Source organism: Lathamus discolor, chromosome 5 (assembly GCF_037157495.1).
Source record: "Lathamus discolor isolate bLatDis1 chromosome 5, bLatDis1.hap1, whole genome shotgun sequence".
Taxonomy (NCBI): Eukaryota; Metazoa; Chordata; class Aves; order Psittaciformes; family Psittacidae; genus Lathamus; species Lathamus discolor.
In genome coordinates this window covers 125,236,335-125,258,559 of record NC_088888.1, presented here as the reverse complement: position 1 = coordinate 125,258,559, position 22,225 = coordinate 125,236,335, and the positions used below count along the sequence as shown (strand labels likewise).

General features: G+C 49.8%; 1 protein-coding gene across 2 annotated transcripts in view; it reads left to right on the top strand.

Annotated features, from left to right (window-relative positions):
- The first annotated feature begins 411 nt into the window (after positions 1–411).
- The window catches only part of KIZ (kizuna centrosomal protein), a 47,137-nt gene continuing 25,323 nt past the window's right edge, over positions 412–22,225 (top strand). For both annotated transcript variants that reach the window (XM_065682575.1, XM_065682576.1), the window contains exons 1-6: positions 412–564; positions 6,281–6,343; positions 7,800–7,956; positions 11,263–11,355; positions 15,593–15,917; positions 18,388–18,631. In XM_065682575.1, coding sequence (XP_065538647.1) covers positions 461–564; positions 6,281–6,343; positions 7,800–7,956; positions 11,263–11,355; positions 15,593–15,917; positions 18,388–18,631 — 986 coding nt within the window. In that variant the 5' untranslated portion in view covers positions 412–460. The remainder of the gene's footprint in view (positions 565–6,280; positions 6,344–7,799; positions 7,957–11,262; positions 11,356–15,592; positions 15,918–18,387; positions 18,632–22,225) is intronic.

The window sequence follows — 22,225 nt, the reverse complement described above, 5'->3', positions numbered from 1 at the left end:
TTCCCCTGGCACGGGGATCACGCACCGCCCCAGCCTGCTCCCAGCCGCAGCCCGCGGCCGTTGTAACCGCAGCGGCACCGGAATGGCCGCGTTTCCAACCGCCGGCAGCCGCAGCGCGGGCCCGGGTACAAACGCGGTACAGCCGGCAGCGCCCAGGCCTGCGCCGCAGGCCCGGGATGCGCCGCTGGGGCCCCCTCACAGCCCCGCAGCGCTCGCCCGTCACCCCCTGCCCTGCCCCTGCCGCCGCCGCGGCCCCCGCGGTGCGTCCTGAACCATTCGAACCGCCCTAAAGGTTGAAGAGACCCCAAGGCGGCCCCATCGCGCCCGGTGCCCGCGGGCCGGCTCCGCTCCGCACCGCCCCGGCCCCGCGGGCCGCGGCCGCCGGTGCCCATAGCAACGCGGGGCGGGGCTTCCGGGGCGGGCCGGGAGCGGGCCCTGAGGCAGCCGTAAACAGCGCGGCATGAGCGGCGCCGGCGCCGTTTACGGGGGGGGCTTCCGCGGCCCGGAGCCCGGCTGCCCCCGCGGCCCGGAGCCCGGCTCCTTCCTGCAGCGCCTCTTCCGCAGGTGAGGCTCCGGGCGGCCTTGCCTTGCGCCGGCCCGCACCGCCCTCCAGGCCCCGGGGCCTCCGGTGCGCCTCGGCCGCCGCTCCGGGGAAGGGCCGTGAGGGGCGGGCGGCGCCGCGGGGCCCCCAGGCCTCGCTGTGCCCTCCCGAGGGGCCGCGCTGCTGGCCGGGCCCTCCCGGCCCGCGGGGGGGGGGGGATCCCGGTACCGCTGATCCCCGGGGAGGGGGAAATGGGGTCCCCGGTGCCCGTGGCGCGTGGCCGGGCAGGGCTGCCCCTGGTGCCCCGCGGTGACGCGGGCAGGGCCCGTCTGTGCTCTGCTGGTCCAGCACGGCCCCTGCGCTGGCTGGTGCTGGCAGCAGGGGCAGCCACGGCGTCCATAGCGCCTGGCCGCGGGGGCGGAGTGCTGTGCTGGGGGAGGGTTGCATGGAGCTGAGGAGCAGTTCCTGCCCCAGAGGGTGCTCGGGCATTGGAACAGGCTGCCCAGGGCAGGGCTGCAGGCACCGGCCCTGCAAGGGGTCACAGCCCGTGGAGACGAGGCCTCAGTGCCATGGGGCAGGGGTGGCCTTGGCAGTGCTGGGAGCGGTTGGACTGGATGGGCTGAAAGGGCTTTTCCAGCCTGGCTGATCCTGCGAGGCCATGAATGTGCTGCAGAGCTCTCACTGGTGTGCTCCGGGGGCACTCCTGGCAATAGTCACAGAATCACTTGTTACTTTAACCAGCAGGCAAACATCAGTGCTGGTGTGTCAGCGCAGGCCAGGTGAATGGATGCGCACAGCTGCTTCCCTTGTAGGTGACCTTTCAATCCTGAATAGCTGTTATTTTGGGTGTTGCCGTTTATGGGTGCTTTGGGGGATGTGGCTTCAGGGAAGAAGCCAGTGGGTGCAAAGGGGCTGTGGCCTGGGGGATCTCAGTCACCAGCAGCTCCTCAGGATGCTCCTAGTGCATCCTAGTGATGCTCCTGGCCTGTTACTCACTGTAGTAATTGCAGTAGTTGAGGTCAGTCACCACTTCGCGCCTGCCCAGAGGAAGCCTCTCAAGAGGCTCAAGATCACTGCTGTCGGGGACCTGGTTGTTTAAGCAGTGCCAGTTCTCTGTCCAGCACAGAGCTTTGGTTTCTGGGTCTCAGGTGTGCAGTGTTAGCAGAAATAACAACGCTGTGGCCACAAGAAGAGAACCGTGTCTATAGATCAGTGCTTCTGCCAAGCTGCTGTGTGTATCTTCACTGGTACCCTGTTCTGGTCTGGAACACCATGGGCAAACTGGTATAACTTGCTGTTTAAAAGACAGAGTAAAGCTATTTAAAATGTGTTTTGTTATAGAATCATAGAACAGTTTGGGTTGGAAAGGACCTTAAGATCATCCAGTTCCACCCCCCTGCCATGGACAGGGACACCTCACACTAAACCATCCCACCCAAGGCTTCATCCAACCTGGCCTTGAACACTGCCAGGGATGGAGCACTCACAACCTCCCTGGGCAACCCATTCCAGTGCCTCACCACCCTCACAGGAAAGAACTTCCTCCTTATATCCAGTCTAAACTTCCCCTGTTTAAGTTTTAACCCGTTACCCCTTGTCCTGTCACTACAGTCCCTGATGAAGAGTCCCTCCCCAGCATCCCTATAGGTCCCCTTCAGACACTGGAAGCTGCTCTGAGGTCTCCATGCAGCTTCTCTTCTCCAGGGTGAACAGCCTTTATTGCCTAGGAATTGCATGGAAAGGTGTGTCCCTTGATAGGGAAGACACTTTATCTAAATTGTGGCATTAGAAAAGGGAGAGGGGAGGTTAAAATCTGCGTGTTTTAGATCATGAACTGCTTTAAGCTGTGTCTTTGTGTGCAGATATCACTCATGTCAGGAGTAGAGGTGTCTTGTGCTCCCGAGAGCTTGGTCTGCGTGAGGTTTGGTCACCTCTTTTGTAGCTTCTCTGTTGTCTGAGCTAGGGCTGAGCTGGCACTGCACAAGTGGGCTGTCCCTCTTCAGCTCCTCTGAAACCTCTGGGCCCGTAACACACTGCAGATATCAGCTCCTCTGCCCAGTTCAGTTGCACTGAAAGATTTGGGAGTTATTTGCACTCGGTGGTGCTGACAAACAGGAGTCCTTTCGATGCCAGACACCAGCTGTATGCTGCTGTGCCCTGGGTTCAGCAGTAGCAGTCAGTTTTTCTCCTTGTTAGTAGCTGGTGCAGCGCTGTGCTTTGGCTTTCGGCCTGGGAACAGAGCTGGTAACACTGATACTTACTCTGACCAAGGACTTTGTGAGTCTCATGTTCTGCCAGGGAGGAGGGGAGGCCGGGAGGAAGCAGGGAGAGGACACCTGACCCAATCTGGCTAAGGAGGTATTCCATACCACAGCACGTCATGCCCGGGATGTAGCTGGGAGTTACCCAGAAGGGCACTCTCTCTTCTCGGTCGGGCTTGTTTCAGCGGGTGGTATCGTATTCTCTTCCCTTGTTATTTCCCTTATCATTACTATTACTGGTGGTAGCAGCAGTGATTTGTGTTATACCTTAGTTACTGGGCTGTTCTTATCTCAACCTGTGGGAGTTACATTCTTTGGATTCTCCTCCCCATCCCTCTGGGAGTGGGGGCAGGGGGGAAGGAAAGAAAGAGGTTGGGGGGGGAGTAGAAACTGTGTGGCTGCCTGTGTTTAAGCCACGACATGCTGTCACCTCTGGGATGGTGCTGCAGGGGCAGTTGCCTCTCCAGAAGTGACACCTTTTATCTAAACAACTTTTTAAACTGGGGAATAGGAAATCTTTAGTAAATCACTGCAGCATTTCAGCTTCGGCGTTCTGCACTGGCCCGACTCCAAGTCTCCTGTTCCAAGACCTGAAGTACTCGGTAGCTGTTCCACCCTGGACTGCATCCTGGTCCTGTTCGCAGTCGTGCTTGAGCAAGAGGCTGAATGTGGTAGCGAAGCTGCTGTTTGGTTGTTGGTGAACTTGAAGGGAGTCCTCAGGAGCATTTCTTTTCCACCTCTTCTCGTATGTCTCTTCTTAAAATCTCTTTTCTTCTTCTTAGTTCTTAAGAACTAAGTATCTTAGTCCTGAAGTGCTGGAGAAATTAGCCACCCGATACAAGCTTCTGATAGTCAGCACAGACTGCCTTGCAGCTTGTAATTTAAGGTACAGCTGTGGGGTTTTTGCACATATTAGACTCCATTGGTGAGTTTTATTTCTTAATACTGGTCCTTTATCCAATCTAAATACAAAGTTGCTGCATGCATAGGTCTCTGTGCTGGTCAGGGATGTCTGTTGTGTGCAGAATGATAACGGATTAGGTTTGAGGTGTCAAAGATAATAAAGCAAATGGGGTGGACAGTTTACCCTGTGTTTTGTACAGTCCTGACCGTGTTGTGATTACTCAGCACTTAATCTTTGATTGCTGGTGAGAAAGGCAGGGTTTGAGTGTGTGAGTAATGGAGTAAATGAATTAGGTAGCTAAGTGCTGTACTTAACACTGTGACTAACTTTGCAATCAGCTTTGCTTTTCGGACAGGGAGGCCAGATGCTTCAGGCTAAGGGTGGTTTGCTGTAAACTGTACAAATACTGAGACGTCCTGGACGGAGGATGTAAACCGGGGAGGATTATTAGCTTCAAACATACCTGCTGAGGTCAGTTGTATGTAGAGGAAGGTGCTAAAGGGGCCCCTTCTAACCCAGGGGCCCAGTGTCTTGAGCAGGCTCTGGTGGATGCAGCTTGGTGCTCAACAGTTGATTTAATGTCAGATTGGTGGAGAAAAACAACCATGAAGATAGTGTTTCTTACTGCTGTGCGAGGATTGCATTGTGCCCAAGTGCTGCACAATTTTCTGTGCACTTATCTCAACAGGGTATCATGACAGGAGTACCGTTATTCCTGCATTATGGATGCAGGACTGAAGCACAAAGAGACGAAGGCCTGGTATCTTGGAAAATACCGAGGCATCTTCACCCTGCTGGTGTAAATGGGAGGTGAGGGATCAAATATTGCTGCAGATCGATGCCTGGTGGAATGCCAGAGATTAGAGAGAGCTTGTGCCTGAGCAGGGAGGTGAATTCTGCTCTCAAAGCCCAACCTAATGCTCTTTCTCTGTAGACTGGAGATTCGGGGCTGTTTGAAAATGAGCTACCTGGATCCTTAAGATCTTCAGAGGTGTGTTATTTGTGCTCATCTAAGAAGAAAGGTTGATGAGCAACTGGTTGTGGGGTTTTAGTGCAAATGCGTGAAGAGCTGACCTAGTGGGGCAGGAGCTTTGGGGATTCTTCATGTGAACAAGGAGGCGGTGCAGCAGAGTGACTGGAGTGATCCCTGTTCTGCTTCGAGCTTCTCTTCAGTCCCTGACACACAGAACCTTGCCAGGACCCAGGCAAGCAAATCCACAAGCTAGGTCTTGGTTGCCTCTGCTGCAGTGCTGGGGCAGAGCTGTGATGCAGAACAGCACGAACTGTGCACTCACCATCCCAGGCATCTGTAATGATGACGCTGAGAGGCTTTTATGTGGTGTTGGCTTTGTATTGCTTTGCTTTGGGAAGACCTTGCTTGCATGCTCATGTGCTGTCAAAATAGCTGTAACAGTGTAGTGAATGGGATACTGAAAGCCCAAGCTGGCAGAAAGGAAACTTTCAGGAGCTGAAGGATGGGACGTGCTACCCCTGGTATCCGAGAATGAGAAACAGGACTGGAGCCAATGGCTGTTCATGTCCATGGGCTTTTGTGTCCATCAGGATATCGGTGTTCTTCAGAGTCAGGAAAATTACTTCTAGAAGTGTAAAAACAAGATCTTGAAATCTGCTTTTACTTGGCTGTCTGTCATGTCAAAGGAAATTGAAAGGGTGCGATCCCAGATGAAGCGTGGCTTTTAAATTGCATACATGACACGAAACCCTAATCTTGTTTCAGCCAGTGGCAGGATCAGATGGCTAAAATGGATGCCTTGATCTCGGAGTAAGCAGCAGAAAGGGTCTCTTCTCCTGCTTCCCTCTGTGCCGGCCAGCCGGGAGGAGGTGGATGTGTGTGGCTCAGAGTGTGCAGGTCCTTAGGCTAATAAGGATTTGATCTTATGTTTCAATTAGCAGCTTGGGGCACTGCTTTGGTTGCCGCAGGGTTTGTAATGTGAATCTTCTGGAAGCTTCTGTCTGAGCAATTGATTGTTTTAATGTAGAAACATGAAATTAAAACCACATTAAAATAAACCCCATAAACCACTCATGGCTGGTTGCTCATCTTCAGGTGCAGTTTGTAATTACTGACTAGTCTCAGCTTTACTCCTCTTCCTCACAGTAGATGCTCTTTGGAATAGATTGTCTATGGAAGCCTATGGAGTTTGTCCTCGAGCAGCCTGATCATCCCCACAGACCTTGTGTTGCTTTGGGCAGACACAGATGGCACATGGCATTTTCTCAGCTGTAGATGCTTTTGGTGGTTACTTCTGCCTGTTCCCCTCCTGTAAGTTCTGGCAGGTTGTGCTAGTAGATGTACTTGGCTTTAATGCACAGATAAGAAATGAGTGCTTGATTTTAAGTGCAAATTGTTAGATAGAACACTCGGGTAGCACATTGGGTCCGTAAGCTGGGAGAGAGTTAGGACTTCTTGGAACCCTATTTTAACGTGTTGATGCCTTCCCATGACGTGTTCTGGGAGGTGTTGTGCCCTGTACAATGCTTTGTTTCCTGCCTTTGTCAAATTTAAGTTGCGAAACAGTTTTCTCTTACTCTATGTTGTTTGTTTTCTTCCAGTGAAGCCGAAAGAATGGAATTGCAAAGAAACCTGATAGAATACAGGAGGTCGGATACATGCCTGTAAGCCTATTCAAAACCTTCTTATAGGTTATTTTACTCAGAAAAATTTGGGTATCGTGGGATGCTTTCAGAATGTTATCTTGAAGGGTTGTCTTATAACAAACTTAAATTCATATGTTAAGTATTGGGGAGGGACTCTTTGTCAGGGACTGTAGTGACAGGACAAGGGGTAACGGGTTCAAACTTAAACAGGGGAAATTTAGATTGGATCTAAGGAGGAAATTCTTTCCTGTGAGGGTGGTGAGGCACTGGAATGGGTTGCCCAGGGAGGTTGTGAGTGCTCCATCCCTGGCAGTGTTCAAGGCCAGGTTGGATGAAGCCTTGTGTGGGATGGTTTAGTGTGAGGTGTCCCTGCCCATGGCAGAGGGGTTGGAACTGGATGATCTTGAGGTCCTTTTCAACCCTGACTATTCTATGATTCTATGATTCTAAGTTATTAATGAAATGACTTCAGCAATAACAGAACTGCCTTATTCTGTTAATGCTAAAATGTGATTATATTGGTAGTAACCAACAAGAAATTGGTTTTGTGCAACTTTCATAGAATGACTGTAGCATAGTTTATGCTGCAGAGTCCTGGGATCCTATGGTCTGAAAGCCTCAGGAAATCCTAGAGGATGTTCCAGGGTCTGGTCCTGCTCCTTGGATTTTCCGCATTATCTGTTAATGTAAATTGTATATACAGTCTGTACCAAACCCCACCACATCCTAAACAATAAACCAAAGGGGATATAAACCACAAACCAAAACACACAGCAACAAAAGAGGGCTGGGAAGTGCCTCAGCCACTGTTCCGTTCCTCTCCTCAAATGGGTTTTGTAAAGTTCTTGAGGCAGCTTTTCCATCTTGGCTCGAGGGACTGAGGGCTAGGTGCAGTACTGGCCAGGCCACTTGTGTGGCTGCCCTGTGAGCAGGTAAGGAAGTAGGTCTGGCTGGGAGTGGATGTGTGTTTTGGGTGGATGAGAGCTGGTTTAGATGGATTTTCAGCTGGGTGACTGCTGGCCTGACCTGGCCGCATGGCAGGTAGCATTGGCACAGAAAAGCTGGGAGTAAGAGGTCTCTTTGGTGGGATTTAGATCAGCTTAAAGCAGTTGCATAAACTTAGTCCTGATGTTACAGTTGGGCTTCCAGAGCCCATTCTTCTAAATGCAGTTTTCATTCTGATTTCGTGAAATAAGTGACTAAACCGTAATCCATTTAAAACAAATTTGCAAGAGTTTATGAATATACTTTACCCGTTTGAACACCAAGCCCCCTGCTCAAAGCTGGAGTTACACAGCAGACATCCTGTCAGTTGTATGAGGCCTTGGATGGTTGTGCAGAAAATTGTGGCTGTTGCTTTATGGGGGGCAGCTCCTACGTAAGAGTTAGTCCATATGCATCTGGGGAAAAGGGGCTGTAGTAGCTACCTTTGGGTTGTTTTCGTACTCAAGTACAGTTTCTTTTTCCTCTGTAGAATGAAACTAAAATACATGAAGCTGAAAAACTACTTGAAAGAAGTGCATGAACGCCAGGAAAGAGCTCGTCTGCGGAACCAGACCCTGCTGGAGGAGTTTGACCAGTTTGAGGCGCGAATGAAAGCTTCAAGCTTGGAGATGACTCAGAAGATGGAAGTAACTTTCTATAAGACCTGATGTGTTAGTGTTTACTGCTGTTACAGGGTGGCTAAATAGGTTTTGTCTGAGCATTATACACATAAAGACTGCAGATGTTAGTGATACCTCATTGTTTGTTCTGGCATGCTTAAAGGGGTGATGTTGTGGATTTGAAATGAGCCCGAACTGCTGATAGGTGCTGCAGCAGAGCCTCCTGTAGCTGCAGAGGTTGTCAGCAACGCTTCACAGAACTCTGTGCTTGCTGTGCAGTCTTCTGAGTGAGCCTCTTTGGAAGCAAGGGAGAACAGAGATCAGAAAGATGTGGAAATGTGTTTGGAGCCTTAGCGATAATAAATCAGCGTTGTCTAGGCTAGGACGAAAAGACTTGAGTTGTAATAGTTTCATAAAGCTTTGTTATTAAACTGTAAGTTTAACTGTAGTAAAGCTTTCATTACTCACAGGTATAAATACGTTTCATGGCAGTTGTTTCAGGACGTATTTCTAATGTAGCTGGTGTGAATGCCCTCAGTATCCATAGTTAGTCCTGGCCCTTCTTGTCGCTGATGCCGCTAATACATGGAGTTTTTTGGGAGGTCAGATCTGGGAGGGAAGTGTGCTTACACCTGCTGGCAAGGAGCAGCAGCACCTTCAGGAGCGTTCAGCAGAGGCTATGTCTGTCCCCTGGCCATTCCCCTGTTCTAACTTGCCAGAAGAGAGGAGGGAAGGAAACAAATCAGCTGTGGGATTTTTGGCCCCTGTGCTATGGTACTGACACAGCCCCTGCTTTGTGTGGCTGTCTAGAACTTGGCTGGGATTGGGTTTTGTCTCTCTGGAATGCTGTTTGAATTAGGATGGGAGCAGTGTTCTCAGGGTGAGCTGTTCTCCTCCCTCTCTTGTGTTCAGGGACAGGCACAGCTTGATCCGAAACGGTAAAACTTAGACTGTGATCTTCTAGAAGGATGTGTCAAAGAGGAGGAAAGAATCGGGCTGCAGTGTAAACCCAGGGGGATCAGAAGGGGAAAAAAGCGTGAAGTGATGTAGAAGTTAGAAATCAAACAGGCAAACCTTACTTTATAGTAGTTTTTGAAGCTTTTCTCTTAATATGCTCTAGAAACAGCACACCAGGAAGTGTTACTGGAGCTTAGTCTGAGTAGGGATGTAGAAGCAACAAAGTGCTTTATTTTCCGTGGTGTGTTTTTCCTGCGCTCTGGTTTGGCTTTCGCTAACTGCATCACTGTAAAGGGCAAGAAACCCTTTGTGTGCAGTTCTTATGTTAGAAAAGTTCTGTTCTTTGAGTAGCTAAATGTACAACCTGAAGTGTGAGCCTTGGTCCTCTCTAAAAATCATCAGTGCTTTTAACTAAGGGTGTTGGTGCAGCGTTTGGTCCCTTTTGAATCCTCAGAAGCTGTTTGTCACATCGCTGTAATGTGACAACAAGCCTCATAGGATTTGTACTGTGGCTAAAACAAACAAACCCACCCCAGACTTTGGGGGCTTGATGTTAGCTGTTGATTAAGGCTCCCTCTGAAATGCTGGAAGGTTTGCAGGGACATCTCCCGTGTGGGAGGTGCTGCCCTTGACTTCAGTGGGGGCTGTTGGCTCATCGCCTACCTTTGGAAGTGAGGAATCTCTCGGGTTAAAAGCAATCTCTGGGGGCAGCAGGTCATATCCACGCTGACAAACCAGTGGCCTGGTGAGCACCCCATGGCTGCACACCCACGTTAACAAATGCCTGGCACAACTAGAGCCCAGCAATGCCTCGTGATTCTCTTAAGCCTGGTGGATCTGGTGATGCTCACAGAGCCCCTTTTCCTTGGTAACTGGTAGATGAGGGATGGTTCCTGGAGGGCTGTGTGGTTTCCTCCCTTTTCTGTGTTCCCTCAAAGCCGAGCAGGACGGGAGTGCTCTGATGCAGGTTGACTCTTGTTTTTATGGATGATCTTTTTCCTGAGCAGCCCTAACGCACCCCAGTTTGAGTAGTGGTAGGTTGTAATGTACCCGGTGAGCAGTAGTTGTGCCATGGGTTGATCTGGGTGTGGGGTTTCATTCACTGCTTCCATTTTGATGCTCCTGTGCCATCCATTTTAGTTTTGCCAGGTTAGACTCCTTGTTCTGAGCTGTTCACAAAGCCCAGGTTGTGTAGCCTCTGTGTCATGGTTCTGAAGAGCCACTTGTCATGGATTGCGTGAGAATTATGGAGCCTGTAATTGTTGAATCCATTCTGGAAGTACACAGGAGGAAATTATCACTGTTTTCTCTTTTCCTCGAGGGAGAATGCCCTTTAGGAGTGCTTTCATAACTGTGCACGTTTCATTATGTGGCTGTCGCTGGCAGAACTTCTTTTGTTTCTGAAATACTCACTTTTCCCCCCCCTGTTTGTGTCTGCAGGTCGGTCAGTCGCTTGTGTGAGTACAAGTAAATTCACGTCAGCTTTCAGGGACAGTGCAGCAGTTACGTGGGAGTTTGTTCTGAGCATCTTTAGGATGGGGTTAGGTTCTGTTTCCTGAACTCGTGTTTAGAGTTTTCTGAGCAGTTTCTGCTACCTGGGCAATAACGGAGTCGCTGAACACGGCACTGGAGTGAAGAGCAGGGCCAGTGAAGTTAATTGTTTCCAAGCTGTATTTTCATGCATATTACCTGGCACAGAATAGGTCCTGAAGTGCTTTTATTCAGGGCTGATGTAACTTGTTATTGGGGTTTACAGTCACTAACAAACAGGATTAATTACGGGTGCTGCCTGTGCTTGGCTTTTAAGCAGTAGTCCCACAACGAGCACGTTACGTCTGGTCAATTAACCAGTGGAGTGGAGGTGAGGACGGTGTGTGTGGTTGGTTGTACAACACCACAGCAAGTTGCCTTTCATGCTGGGTTGTTCTCTAACATCTACCATACATTTTTCCGTCAGTGAGTTGTAAGCTGATGTATGTAGAACAAAACCAAATTCCAAAGCTCCCTTCATCCCGAGGCAGCAGAGTCGTCATCTGGATACAGCAGGAATAATCTGACGTTGCAGATGCTTGTTGGGATGAAATAAATTGGAGTCGACAAGTTATTCCTGTTTTGTAGGATTCTAAATTATGTGGATGAATAAATGTGTGTTAAAAACCTGCAGAAGATTGTGTACAGGCAACAACAGTTGTGCTGGGGAGCAGGAAAAGGAGGAGAAACTGGGCTTTCTGGCTGCTTAAACGTAGCCCAGGTGAAAATTGCTGCCAGGACACTGCATTTAGAGGCACAGTTTGCAAAGTAACATTTTGATTTGTGGTGCTTCGGGGTTTTTGGGTTTGGCCTTCAATTTTATGTAACGGATTTGTTCACATTTAGGCATCATGCAGAAGAGAAATGAAACGCGTGTTATTGCTTGGAGGGGCTGACTTGGCAGCAGAAGGTGACGAGGAATGGGACTGCATGGAGCAGGTAATGGGAAGGAGGGGGTAACGTGTTTTGTGACACTGATGTGCTGCCGCGCGAGGAGCAGGCACGGCTCTGCAGGCTTCGCTGGGCAGTTGTGCTGCAGCGTGTGTAGTGTGGAGCATTGTTTAGTGCCCGGGTGAAGCAGAAGAACCTGGGCAAAAAGTGTGGATTATTTCAACCAGAGAACTGGAATTAGAGGAGGGGGAGCTCCAAGTGCTTGTATCCATCTTCGTGTTGGGTTTTGTGCCAAACAGTGTGAAAACGGTCTTGACCGAGGAGGGCATATTCTTAATGAATGGTGGTTAAAAATGCAGCAGTCGATTCACAGGGTGTCTTTCTAATTTTGTGCGTTTTGACCTTTCCTCAGAAGCAGCAGAAGGAGATTGCCTATCTGAGGAACAGACAAAAAGACTGACAAGGAATACTTAAATGTATTCCGCTATATATCTGCGGTAATGCAGGCTTCTAATCCCTCCTCCTATCTCCATATAAATGATACAGTTCAAGACCATAGCTGTTTTCTTCACTAAAAGCAGTAAAGCTCTTTTAGATGAAATGTCTAAAAACATCTTGTAATAACTTGGAGCATGCTGGCAAGAGTAGTCACTTGTGACTATGTGTGAAACCCCCTCAGCCAGTCGATATTGGAATAAGCAAAAGCGGCAGCATCACTCCATTATTCAGCAAAGCCAACAGCATGCTTGTCCCTTAGGCTACAGCATTCATTAAGAAAAGCTTACTGGGCTGAAAGCTGGGAACAGATGATAACGGGATATGATTTTCATATTTAATGCATTCCTTGGAAGAGTATGTGTGCTGCAGATTGATAGAAGAATCAACTGCTACTTTACTAAAAGACTTTCTAGTTTGCCCTATAGCTACCGATGGAATCATTCAGCCAAGAAATTAACTTTTTCTCCTTTTACCTGCTTTATGTATCTGCTAAGCAGGCTGCCTGGCTGCCAGTAAATGTTATTATGCAGTTAAATGTTTGGTATTTAAGACTCTTATCAGAAAAGAAACAGAGGCCACACTATTTTGTTTTTATAGTAGGAGGCAGGTTTTTGGTTTCCTTTCTTCAGTGCATTAGCAGTCGTTAATCTGAGTTTATAGGAAGTTTTCCCTGTAGATTAAAAAGTTAAAAACCTTGAATTTAGAGCCTTCTTTAAACTGCAATATACAAAGCAATGAACCCGAGCAACCTTGACCTATAGAAGCAGCCTCCAGCAGCCTCTGAATCACGAGTTTAATTCAGACGTGTGTGAAAAGGTGAGTTTGTTGTTGAATGCTGGATTCTTCAATTAAAAGCTGTCAGTGAAGGAGATGTGATTTCTGACCTATGGAAAACTTTGCACAGATACTGGAACATCAAAGGCTCGCCATGGAACTTGAATGTTGAACATCTGTTGGTGGGTTGGGGGCAGTGTAAGAACTTGATGCATACCCAAATTTGTCCCTTCATGTTGAGCTACTTGCTTGAATTAATTAGTTAGTTGAATTAACAATGTGATTGTGGACTCTTTCATCCCCTGCCCCGTCCTTTCTCCTTCTTATCTCCGTCCTTAAATACAAAGGTAGCTGCAACTGAATTGTGCATCCTTCTGCCTTCTCTATGGGCTGTGTCTCAGATCTAACTCCATTTTTTTCGGACTAATTGTGCCCATTTCCCACCAGCTTCCCCCCACTTAAAATCTGCTTATGATGTCCAAAACACAAGTGTTCTCAGTGGCGTGGCAGTCAGTCATAGCGAGCACATGTTGCTGGTGGTGTATGCAGGATGCAAATCATCACAGCTTGGAACTGGTTTTAATTTGCCTGCAGTGGTTTCCTTCAGGCTGGTCAGGATGGCAGCGGCTGTGTGATGACCTGGTCAGTGGTGTGCCTTGGAGACTAAGGAGGGCAGCCACAGAAGCATCCTTCCCGAGATGGTCTGTATCCCAGTGGCCTGAAACCACCAGTGTGAATATCTGCTACTTCCATGAGCCATGGGATGTGCAGCCTTTAGGACTCCCAAATTTTATGCTCAGAATTCATCTATCCCAACAGTGTTTGTCTGGAAAACCACGATTCTCCATGGAGGGGGCTTGAGCACTGGTCTTCTGAAGCCAAGTGTGACAGCAATCCAGGGCTGCAAGGAGGAGGAGATGCCCTGTGCAGGATTGGTCCTCCTGAGCTCCAGAGCTGTGTAACGTGGGCTTTGGAAACCTTTGGGCCATGGAGTCTTCATCTTCAGGGCACTTCCTTGAGGTCTTCTGCACATTTTGGACTTGTGCACCTTGGCAGAGCCTCGCTGTTGGACGTGGGGCACCAGCACCTCCGATAGATGCCCGAGGGTGGCGGTGCAAGTCCTAATGGAAGGGACTTTTCTTCTTACCTTTGTTCTCTTCAAAACCACTTTGATAATAAATAAGATTGTATTTGTGACGGGAGGGAGAGGCAGGGAGCCTGTTCTCCACCACCAAAGAGAGGATCGTAAGAGTGCTTTGTGCAGAGACTGTGTTTAATTCCCGGCTCGAGTGACATGAAGTTCAGTCGTTTTGTGGACTATTTTGGGCAAGTCTACACACTCTTACTGTTGTTTTGGGTGGTAAAAGCAGTACCTGAACCAGCATCGTCTGCCACACTTCTGCTTTGAGAATGCAAAGGCGATAAAGAGATGATTTTCCTCTGCAATCAAAGAGGAGCTTGTTAGAGATGTGTCTGCTGTGGCTCTGCAAAGCACTTGTACCTGTCTGAATTGCATTTGTTTTGGAACACTACATCCAGGAGCTGCTAAATCCATAAAGTACTCACTAGAGTCATTTTAAAGCAGCAAATCCAACACCTGAAAAGTAATTAGGAGGAACCCGAGAGCGGTGGTGGTGGAATAAGCTGTGAACTTAATCTGAGTAGCAAACCTTTACTCCTCCTTAGAATAACTTCATGGCTTTTTGTTCTGCTGCTTGTTATGTGGAATTTGAGCTTTTTTAATGAAACTTGGTCACAGACTAGACAAGATGCCTTTGTTTCCTTTAAGCTGGGCTTGGCAGCTGACTTTGTATGGTAGGAAGAGGTCAGGCAATGAAAGAGAGGAGAGAGGTGTGGAGGTGACTGTAAATTCTCCTGCTGTGATTTGGGGCTGAACAGTAAGCCCTGCTTAGTATGAACAATGGAATTACGGTAGCTAATTTTGGCTTTGCATAAACTGGTGGTGACCTTTTAGTAGTAGTGGTGGCGGCAGCCACTCCTTCTAAATTGTTCTGATTGAGTAGGTTTACAAAGGAAAAAAGGCAAGTATTAAACCGCTGGGATCTGAAGCAGAGTGCTTTTACTGTTAGAACTGTTTTTATGCAAGTTCAACAGTTCCTGGAGGAAAGGGCCGTTCAAAATGTTTCTGCTTGGTGCCGAAGTTGCCTGGTGGAAAATGAGATTTCATCTCCGTGGTGTTAGCTGAGTAGTTGTTCTTCCTCTTTGGTGTGATTTAACAGACAGGAAGGAGCAGAAGGAAGACAATGCAGTGATTCTTGCCTCGTTTTTATCTGCTTTGTTGACATGCTGTGAGCAAAGCTGGATATTGAGACAAGCCAGCGATGGCAGATGTATGTCTCAGCCTCTCTGGGGACCCTTCCTCATCCCGTTGCCTTTAGAGAAGACCACGAGAGGAGCAGCAGGAGGTGGCTGCTCAGAGCTGCTGCTGTGGGTGGCTCCAGAGGGGCAGCTGTGCCCTGGTCACTGCAGCAGGGTCCTAATGGTCATGTCCTGGCTTTGGAACGCTGCAGTACCTAAACCACAGGCTGCCAGCGCCTGCTCAGTCATACACAGAGCACAGCTCTTCCTCCGGGGTTGTCACTTCAATGTGTTCTCATGGCTTCGGTGGGCAGCTTCTTGCTTTGGTCAGGGTCTGAAAAGCCTTTGCAGGAACCTAATCTTAAAGGTTTGCCTGCTTGCAAAACCAAGTTACCATTTAGGTTAGTTTGAGTCCTTCACGTTTTTCAGTCCCTGTAGTCAGGTTGGAGGTGCAGTGTGCTTTTGCCACCAGTTGTTTCGCCTCACAGAGCTTCAGTTGAGGTCCAGGCTGTTGTTCCCTCACTAGGGTGTGAGAAATGTGTGCCAAGTGTTCGTGTAGTAATAACATTATAGAAAGTACTTGCATTTGGTGACACGTTTGTCTCCAGAAACCAGCGTGCCCTGCTCCAGAAGGTCCATTTGCAGTGTGCTGCCTGTTTGTTTCCTTACGCTGTCTCCTGCCTGTGTTTTTCAGACGCCATGGGCAGGAACCGGCACCAGGACAACCGTGCTAAGACAACTGTATGACCCAGTGACAGGCTTTACGAGCCACCACACATCAGCCGTCTCAGCTGACGGGGGTTTGGGCACCCAGCAGAACCGCCCTCAGCCCACAGAGAGCTGCTCAGCGCCTGACCCATCTCTGTGCCTTCCATCACTTGAAGGACTTGGTCTGGAGAGCCCAGGCACTGATTTAGAGAGGGATGCATCAGTGGAGGGAGCAGCGAGACCTGGGGACGTGGCTGCCAATGAGGAAGACTCTGAGGAGCTCATCTCTTCAGCTTCTGATAGCAAACCAGGTACCCCTGAGGAGGAACACCCACAGGGAAGCATCCCAGGCAGAGCGGGATGCGTTCCTGTCTGCCTCTGCTCAGCACCCAACTAGAGCAGTGCCCGCAGCTGCCGGTTTGTCCTTCGCCTCTCCAGTGCTGGGCTTGAAGCACGGTGGCAATCTTCCTCTCTGTTTTCTTCTTCCTTTTGATTCCATTTCCTCCCAGGCTGCTCATCTGGACAGGCAGGGGCTCGCTGGAGGCTGGTCCTACTCATGTTCACTATTAAAAAGTCAAGACTTATTCACTGCTGTGGCTGTGCCCACAGTTGTCTTTAGTCTCATCCCCATGTTAAGAGGTTTAATGTGCGCCAGTTTCACTGGAAGAACATATCCCTTGTGTTCCAGGTTGATTTCCCCATCTGTGGCTGGATTCACTCCTGCTTGCTGGTGGTTCTGTGCTTTGTGCTGGGCTTTTCCAGTGAAAGGCAGTGATGCTCCCAGCTGAGATGCTCTTGCTCTGGGATGAGGTGTGCTGCCGTCAAAGACGGTGTTCCAACTGCTCATTTCTTTTTCTTCCCCCATCTTGACAAAATGTGTTCTCTCCTGTTTTACTGGCTTGGTCAGTTCCTCTGAAGTAAGCTACTGGGCTTGTCTTTGAAGTCACAGTGACAAAGGCTTCTTGCTAAGTAACAGTTTATTCCTCTTTTAAGACCTTGCAGGAATGCTCTCTGCTGCCTTGCCAGTTAAGGTAGCAATTTTCAATTTAAGCTACTTTTCCAAGCCCCGTAACAGTTGCTAAAATGGAGCTATTTATAATGGAAACTGGTGGTAACCCTAATGATGCTCTCCAGTAATGACTGTGAGTCTCTTTATAGAGGAAAGCTGGCATCCCCATCAGATGCTCTTCTGTTCTTGGGGTCTTCTGGCATCCTGTTTCTTGAGGTTTGGTTTTTCCATTCCTTTTTCTTTAAGGAATTTGTTTGCCTCCCATTTTCTTTCATCTGATGCATTTGCTACTTCTCCATTGTAATGGAAGCCTGTCCTTGCTGGACTGAAGGAGACCAGTCCAGCCCTGGGCTCTGCTGGTTCCTGCCCATGGGAAAGGCTGAGGTGGCCAGCATCGTGTCTGCGAGAGAAATACCCATTTAATTTCTGGGATGCCGTATCTGTGCCCTCAGAGAATCTGTGCAGCTGGGTCTAAAATCAAACCAGGCTTTTTGTCAAACAGCACATTCATCCCCTTGGGCTGTCTGGGGCGCTTTCCACGTCTGCCGCTGCAAAGCACACAGGCCAACATGCTCCAGGTTGGAATGTGCGGAGGGACTGGCTTGTTCCAGCTCTCCTGAGCTTGTCCTTCCCCTCTGCAGCAATGGGAGCTGATGAAGACGCTTGGCTGTGCCATCCCAGGCTCGCCAGCCTCTCCTGCTGCTCCCTGGCACCGCACACAGCACCAGCACGTGTGGGGAGGAACAAACCCTGTTCTCCTCCAGGTTAATGAAACAAAATGGCCCCTTTCTTCCCTCCGAACTGCAGAAACGCCCCTGTTCCCCCCCGTCCTCCTTCCCCAGCAGGTGCAGGAGTGACAATTCTCTTGCCCGTACTTGCCTCACAAATTCGGGAACGGGCTGAGAGCCCACGCTGGCACCAGCCACTGTTTGGCATAAACTGGAGTGATTCGGTTCCAGTGGAACTCCAGGACGGGGATGAGCAGAACTGCTGGGTGCTGTAGCATCAGCAGGTGTTTGAGTGCTGGGTAATTCAAACCCGTGGTGAATGTTGTGGAAAACTGGGAATTCCCGTAGCAATACCAATTGGTTACAGCAGTAGCTGGGCCATTAGCTTTTGGCACTCTGTAGAAAGATCAGTAGTGTGTGTCTGTTGTCTTCAAAGCGTGATTCAGTCCCATACTCTTCTCTCTTAGAGAAGGCAGCTAATGTGACCCTGCAGTCTGAAAGCCTCCAGGCATGAGTTTCTTCTGCGATGTTTAAGAATGTCCATGGCAGCAGCCTCTCCAAGTGCACTTTTTCCGCTAAGAAAAGCTTTTCCCAGCATCTCTGTTCCTGGTTTTCCAGGGACAGTTCAGTGAATTCCTCTTCCCACCGGTGATGGTGTGTGAGCAGTGCCCGCTGTGCCGGTGATGGTGTGTGAGCAGTGCCCACCGGTGATGGTGTGTGAGCAGTGCCCGCTGTGCCGGCGATGGTGTGTGAGCAGTGCCCACCGGTGATGGTGTGTGAGCAGTGCCCTGCCGGCCGGGAGCTCCAGGCCTAAAGGGCTGGAGCCTCCCCGCACTCCCCCTTGCGAGAGGAGCATGGAAGGACACGGGGCTCGGGCAGGGAAACCCGAAGTGCAGGGAGAGCAGAGGGATGCTCGCTCACACGTGTGGAGTGGAAAAGGTGAACAAGCGGTGTCGTGATGTTAGTTTATGCCCTATGCTGCGGTGCGTTCCTTGGTCCTGCTAACGTTTTGGGAATAACTTCTGATTGTTACTAATTTTACAGGACCGAAGCCAGGCCTGGGTAACTGGTGCACTCCTAAGGAGCTGAGCTGGGACATCAGCACTGTGCTGCCAGGCCCTGCCAGCACCAAGGAGATGATGCCAAGTGTGCTGCAGGGATTGGCCTCACCAGTGGCAGACTGGGAGCAGGACAGGGATGCCCACACTGCAGAAGACTCCCCACTGCATGCACCAAACCCTCACGTGGAGCAGGAGGAGCTGCCCTTGGTCAGCTCAGCACCAGGCAGGTATGTCCTTGTGTGTTTTCTGCTCTGCTGGTACTCATTTGTTAGCCTATGCCCTGGAGGCTGATGCCTGGGCAAACTTCTTACCTATTGATTTGGTGTATATAATAGTACTTAACATTTATCTGTAATGGTACTTAGTTTACTATCCAGTGTATTTTGTGTGAACCACAATTACCAGTTGGTTAAATTTCTTGAGCATTCTGTTTGGAAATAGATTGAGAACAAGAGAAGGAACGAGGGGAGTGCCATGCGGACACATGGCTTGTCCTCTGTTATCCTGTCAGAGTGGAGGGGGTTTGTTGCCAGCAACTTCACTGCCAGCGTACTGGCCGTAGTGTCAGTCACAGCTGGGCTTTTGGCTTTGCAGCACCCTTGTAGGGCAGGGAAGCACATCCTTGTCCTGCTGGGGCAATACCCACTGTGGGCTGGTCCATGGGGCTTGCTCAGGTCACAGGGAAGGGCTGGCTTTGCTCCCTCACTGTGCTCAAACAGCCCCATGCCAACTGCTGCTGTCCCTTCCTGGGTGCCCACCTTGTCCTGCTGCATTGCTACAGGAGCATCCCTCCTGCTTCTATCTCCTGTCTTAGTTCTTCTGAAAGTCTGTTTGCCACCGGTTCCTTCTGCAGTGCTCCATGTCCACATCCCTTCACCCCGGCCATCCTGCTCCTGCCTGACCACACAGTTTAATGACCTCTGACTGCTGCCGCCTTTTTGCCTGCTCTCCTTCAGCAGCACACTTCTGTTTCCTTGTCCTCTGCTTCCTCAACACCCTTCTTTCTCCTCACCAGCATTTTCCTGCCTCCAGTCACAACAGAAATGCTTAAGGAAGCTTTTTCTGCAGGAGTGTGCTGTCTTCCAGCAGGTGCTGCTCCCTTTGGGGCTCCCTGCCATGTGCCAGCACTGTTCGTGTGCAGGGCAGCCCTAGCTGGAGCAGTTAGCTAGATAGAGGGTGGTTAGGTGGTGGCTGTGCGGTGCGGAGAGACCGTGTACAGAAGCAAGCAGTGTTTTTACCCCTGGAGAATGAGGTGCACTCTGTTGCTAGTTAGGCTTTGGTTTGTTTCCTCTTTGGTTGGTTGCAGCTGAACGCATCTGTTCTTCCCGTGCTCCTGGTCAGGAGTCTTAGGTGCTGGTATCAATATTAGTTTGTATTTTAATAGGTTGAGCAGAAACTCACAGCCATCAATATACACTCGTGTAACTTTATCATGTCCCATTTGCATCAGGCTGTTGCTTGCTATGGGAACATCATCTAATTTACATCTAAATAGCTTTTACCCAGTGTCTCTGCTGTAACCACCTGTTAAGCAGAGCAGCTCGCAGGGAAGTTGCCGCTGGAGCGGTGGCAGGTTAACCTTTTGTTCCCTCCCGCAGTCCATGGGCGATGGAAGCACCGTGCAATGCTCTCGAGGCCCAGGTACATTACACAAAAGGTTTCGCTGCTCGCATTATCTCCAGAGCACGACTGAAACCAGAACGGGGAGGCTTCCTCTGCATTATGCCAAGCCGAATGCCTCTGTTTCTCAAGGCCGTGGAAGCGGGATCGCTGCCGTGAGCCGCTCCTGCGGGAAGGATACCAATTGTGGTGTGTTCTACCTGAAAATGAAACCACAGGAAAGCTTTCAGAGGTGGCAGGTAGGGAAGGTCTCATGGAGGGGAAGCAGCCTTCCCCTGGTGCTCGTCACCGGGTGGGCTTTCCAAATCCATCTTCCCAATGCCCATGAAATCCAGTGTGCATGCTGGAGGCCTGCAGAATACCTCGGGAGCTGAAAACCTTGGGGAGAAGTTTCCAAGTTGTTAGTACAAGGATTTCAATTACATGAATCACACCAACTACGGGGATGCAACTTTTCTTGGTCTGAATTCATCATGGCACAGCTTCAGGCCCTGTGGGTTTTCATCTTAAATTCCTGGGCTGGCTGAAGAAATATGCTGAAATTATGCAGACCTCTGCACATTTGTCATCTGAAACTGAAATATCTAGCCTGAACTCTCCCACTGCAGCAGGGCGGCTGCTGGGGCATTCGCATGAAGCACAGTTCCCTCGCCTGTTGTTTTGGGGCCATTCGTGCACTTCTGGTGTATGGTTTGAAATCAGTGCAGGTGATGGAGCTGAAAAGAGCTCGTGTTTAGAGGCTGCAGCTTACTCAAGAGGCAAACCAAAACCATTGTTCCTGTCAGGAAGTCACAAGTTGCATTTTTGGAGAAAATGGCTTTGGTACTTCACTGCAGAGACACCATTCTCTCTTTTTTTATCAAGTTTTGGGGTTCCCCCTCTCCCCCAGTAAGTGTTTGCAAGTTGTATTTCACCTCTGGGTGAGTTCAGCCTGGTTTCAGAGTGCCTTCTCCAGCTAGAAGAGCAGTCATTGTGATAGCATCACTGAGCTATTAGCCAAATCAAGGTGATGCTGCTGTGAAAGGTTGTTTAGCCTAAGGTGTGGCCTTGGTTGCAGTTCTCTGGAGGGTGCTGCAGTTCTGCCACCTTAGTTATTAAAAATACTGATGTTTGCCAAACCACTGCAGTGTTTCAGAGCACTGCTGGGTGCCTGCGTTGATCCGAGGCTGTCCACGTGCATTTCAGACTGGGCCTGCCTTCTCAGACCCCCCTGACAGCCTGGGCTGTGTGTTTCCTGTCCTGTTTTCAGCCCAGGAGCATGCTGTGAGCAGGGGCTTTGCCTGGCTTGGAGCAGCCCCATGGAAGCCCCAGAGTTGCTCACACTCCATGAAGCCACCCCATAGCTCCTGCCCTTGGCTGCTTGTTGCTGGTGTGAGGTGGAGGCGAAAGGCTCTGTCTCCTCTCACCATTCCTTACAGCAGCCAGCCCTTTTCTTTAAGGGCTTAAACCCGAAGAGCGGGAGGTGTTGGGGGAAGAGGGTCTCTGAGACTTAGTGCAGGGAAAGATGATGACTATTTTAAGGCCTGTGCTGAGGGGGTGGAAAAAGGCAGAGCTTATGCCTGTGCTGCTTCAGCTGCATTGAAGAGGACTTAGCACAGATGGATTGTGCATTACAAAATGTAACACATAATTCAAGCTGTCAGCTTAATCAGACTGTTTCCAGGAAGCAACCTGTAAAAGAGAAGGACCTCTTGTTTGCTGACCTCTGATCCGTAGCCTGCTGCAGATTGTCATACATTTTGTTTTGCTTTATGTTGGTGTCCCTTCCTTCCCCTTCCCTTTTTATTATTGTATCCCTCTCGAGTGGCACCCTGGAAGGACCACCCAGTGGGAGGAAAACAATGGGAAACAAGCCGGCCGCTGAAACACAGGGGTTGTGAGACTGGGGGGAAAGAAAAAGCGCTGTTTAACTGCATATGTGATCTCCCTGGCATTGTTTTGCTTATTAAATGTCTAGGAAACTCGGCTAAATGCGCCACAGCCCCCACTTCATTGTTCGCTGTTGCCCCACAGGGAAACACAACTTTGGGTACAGCTTAACAAGGCTGAAATGACCCAAGTTTTGGTGCTTGTCGCTGGAGGGCTGTACCGCAGGGTTAGCTGTATAAACATGTCAGCTTCCACATGGTGGGGAAGAAAGAAAGCAAATCTTCCTTGAGGCCAGGCCCAGCTGGGGCATTGCTGGTGGAGACCTGGCCTGG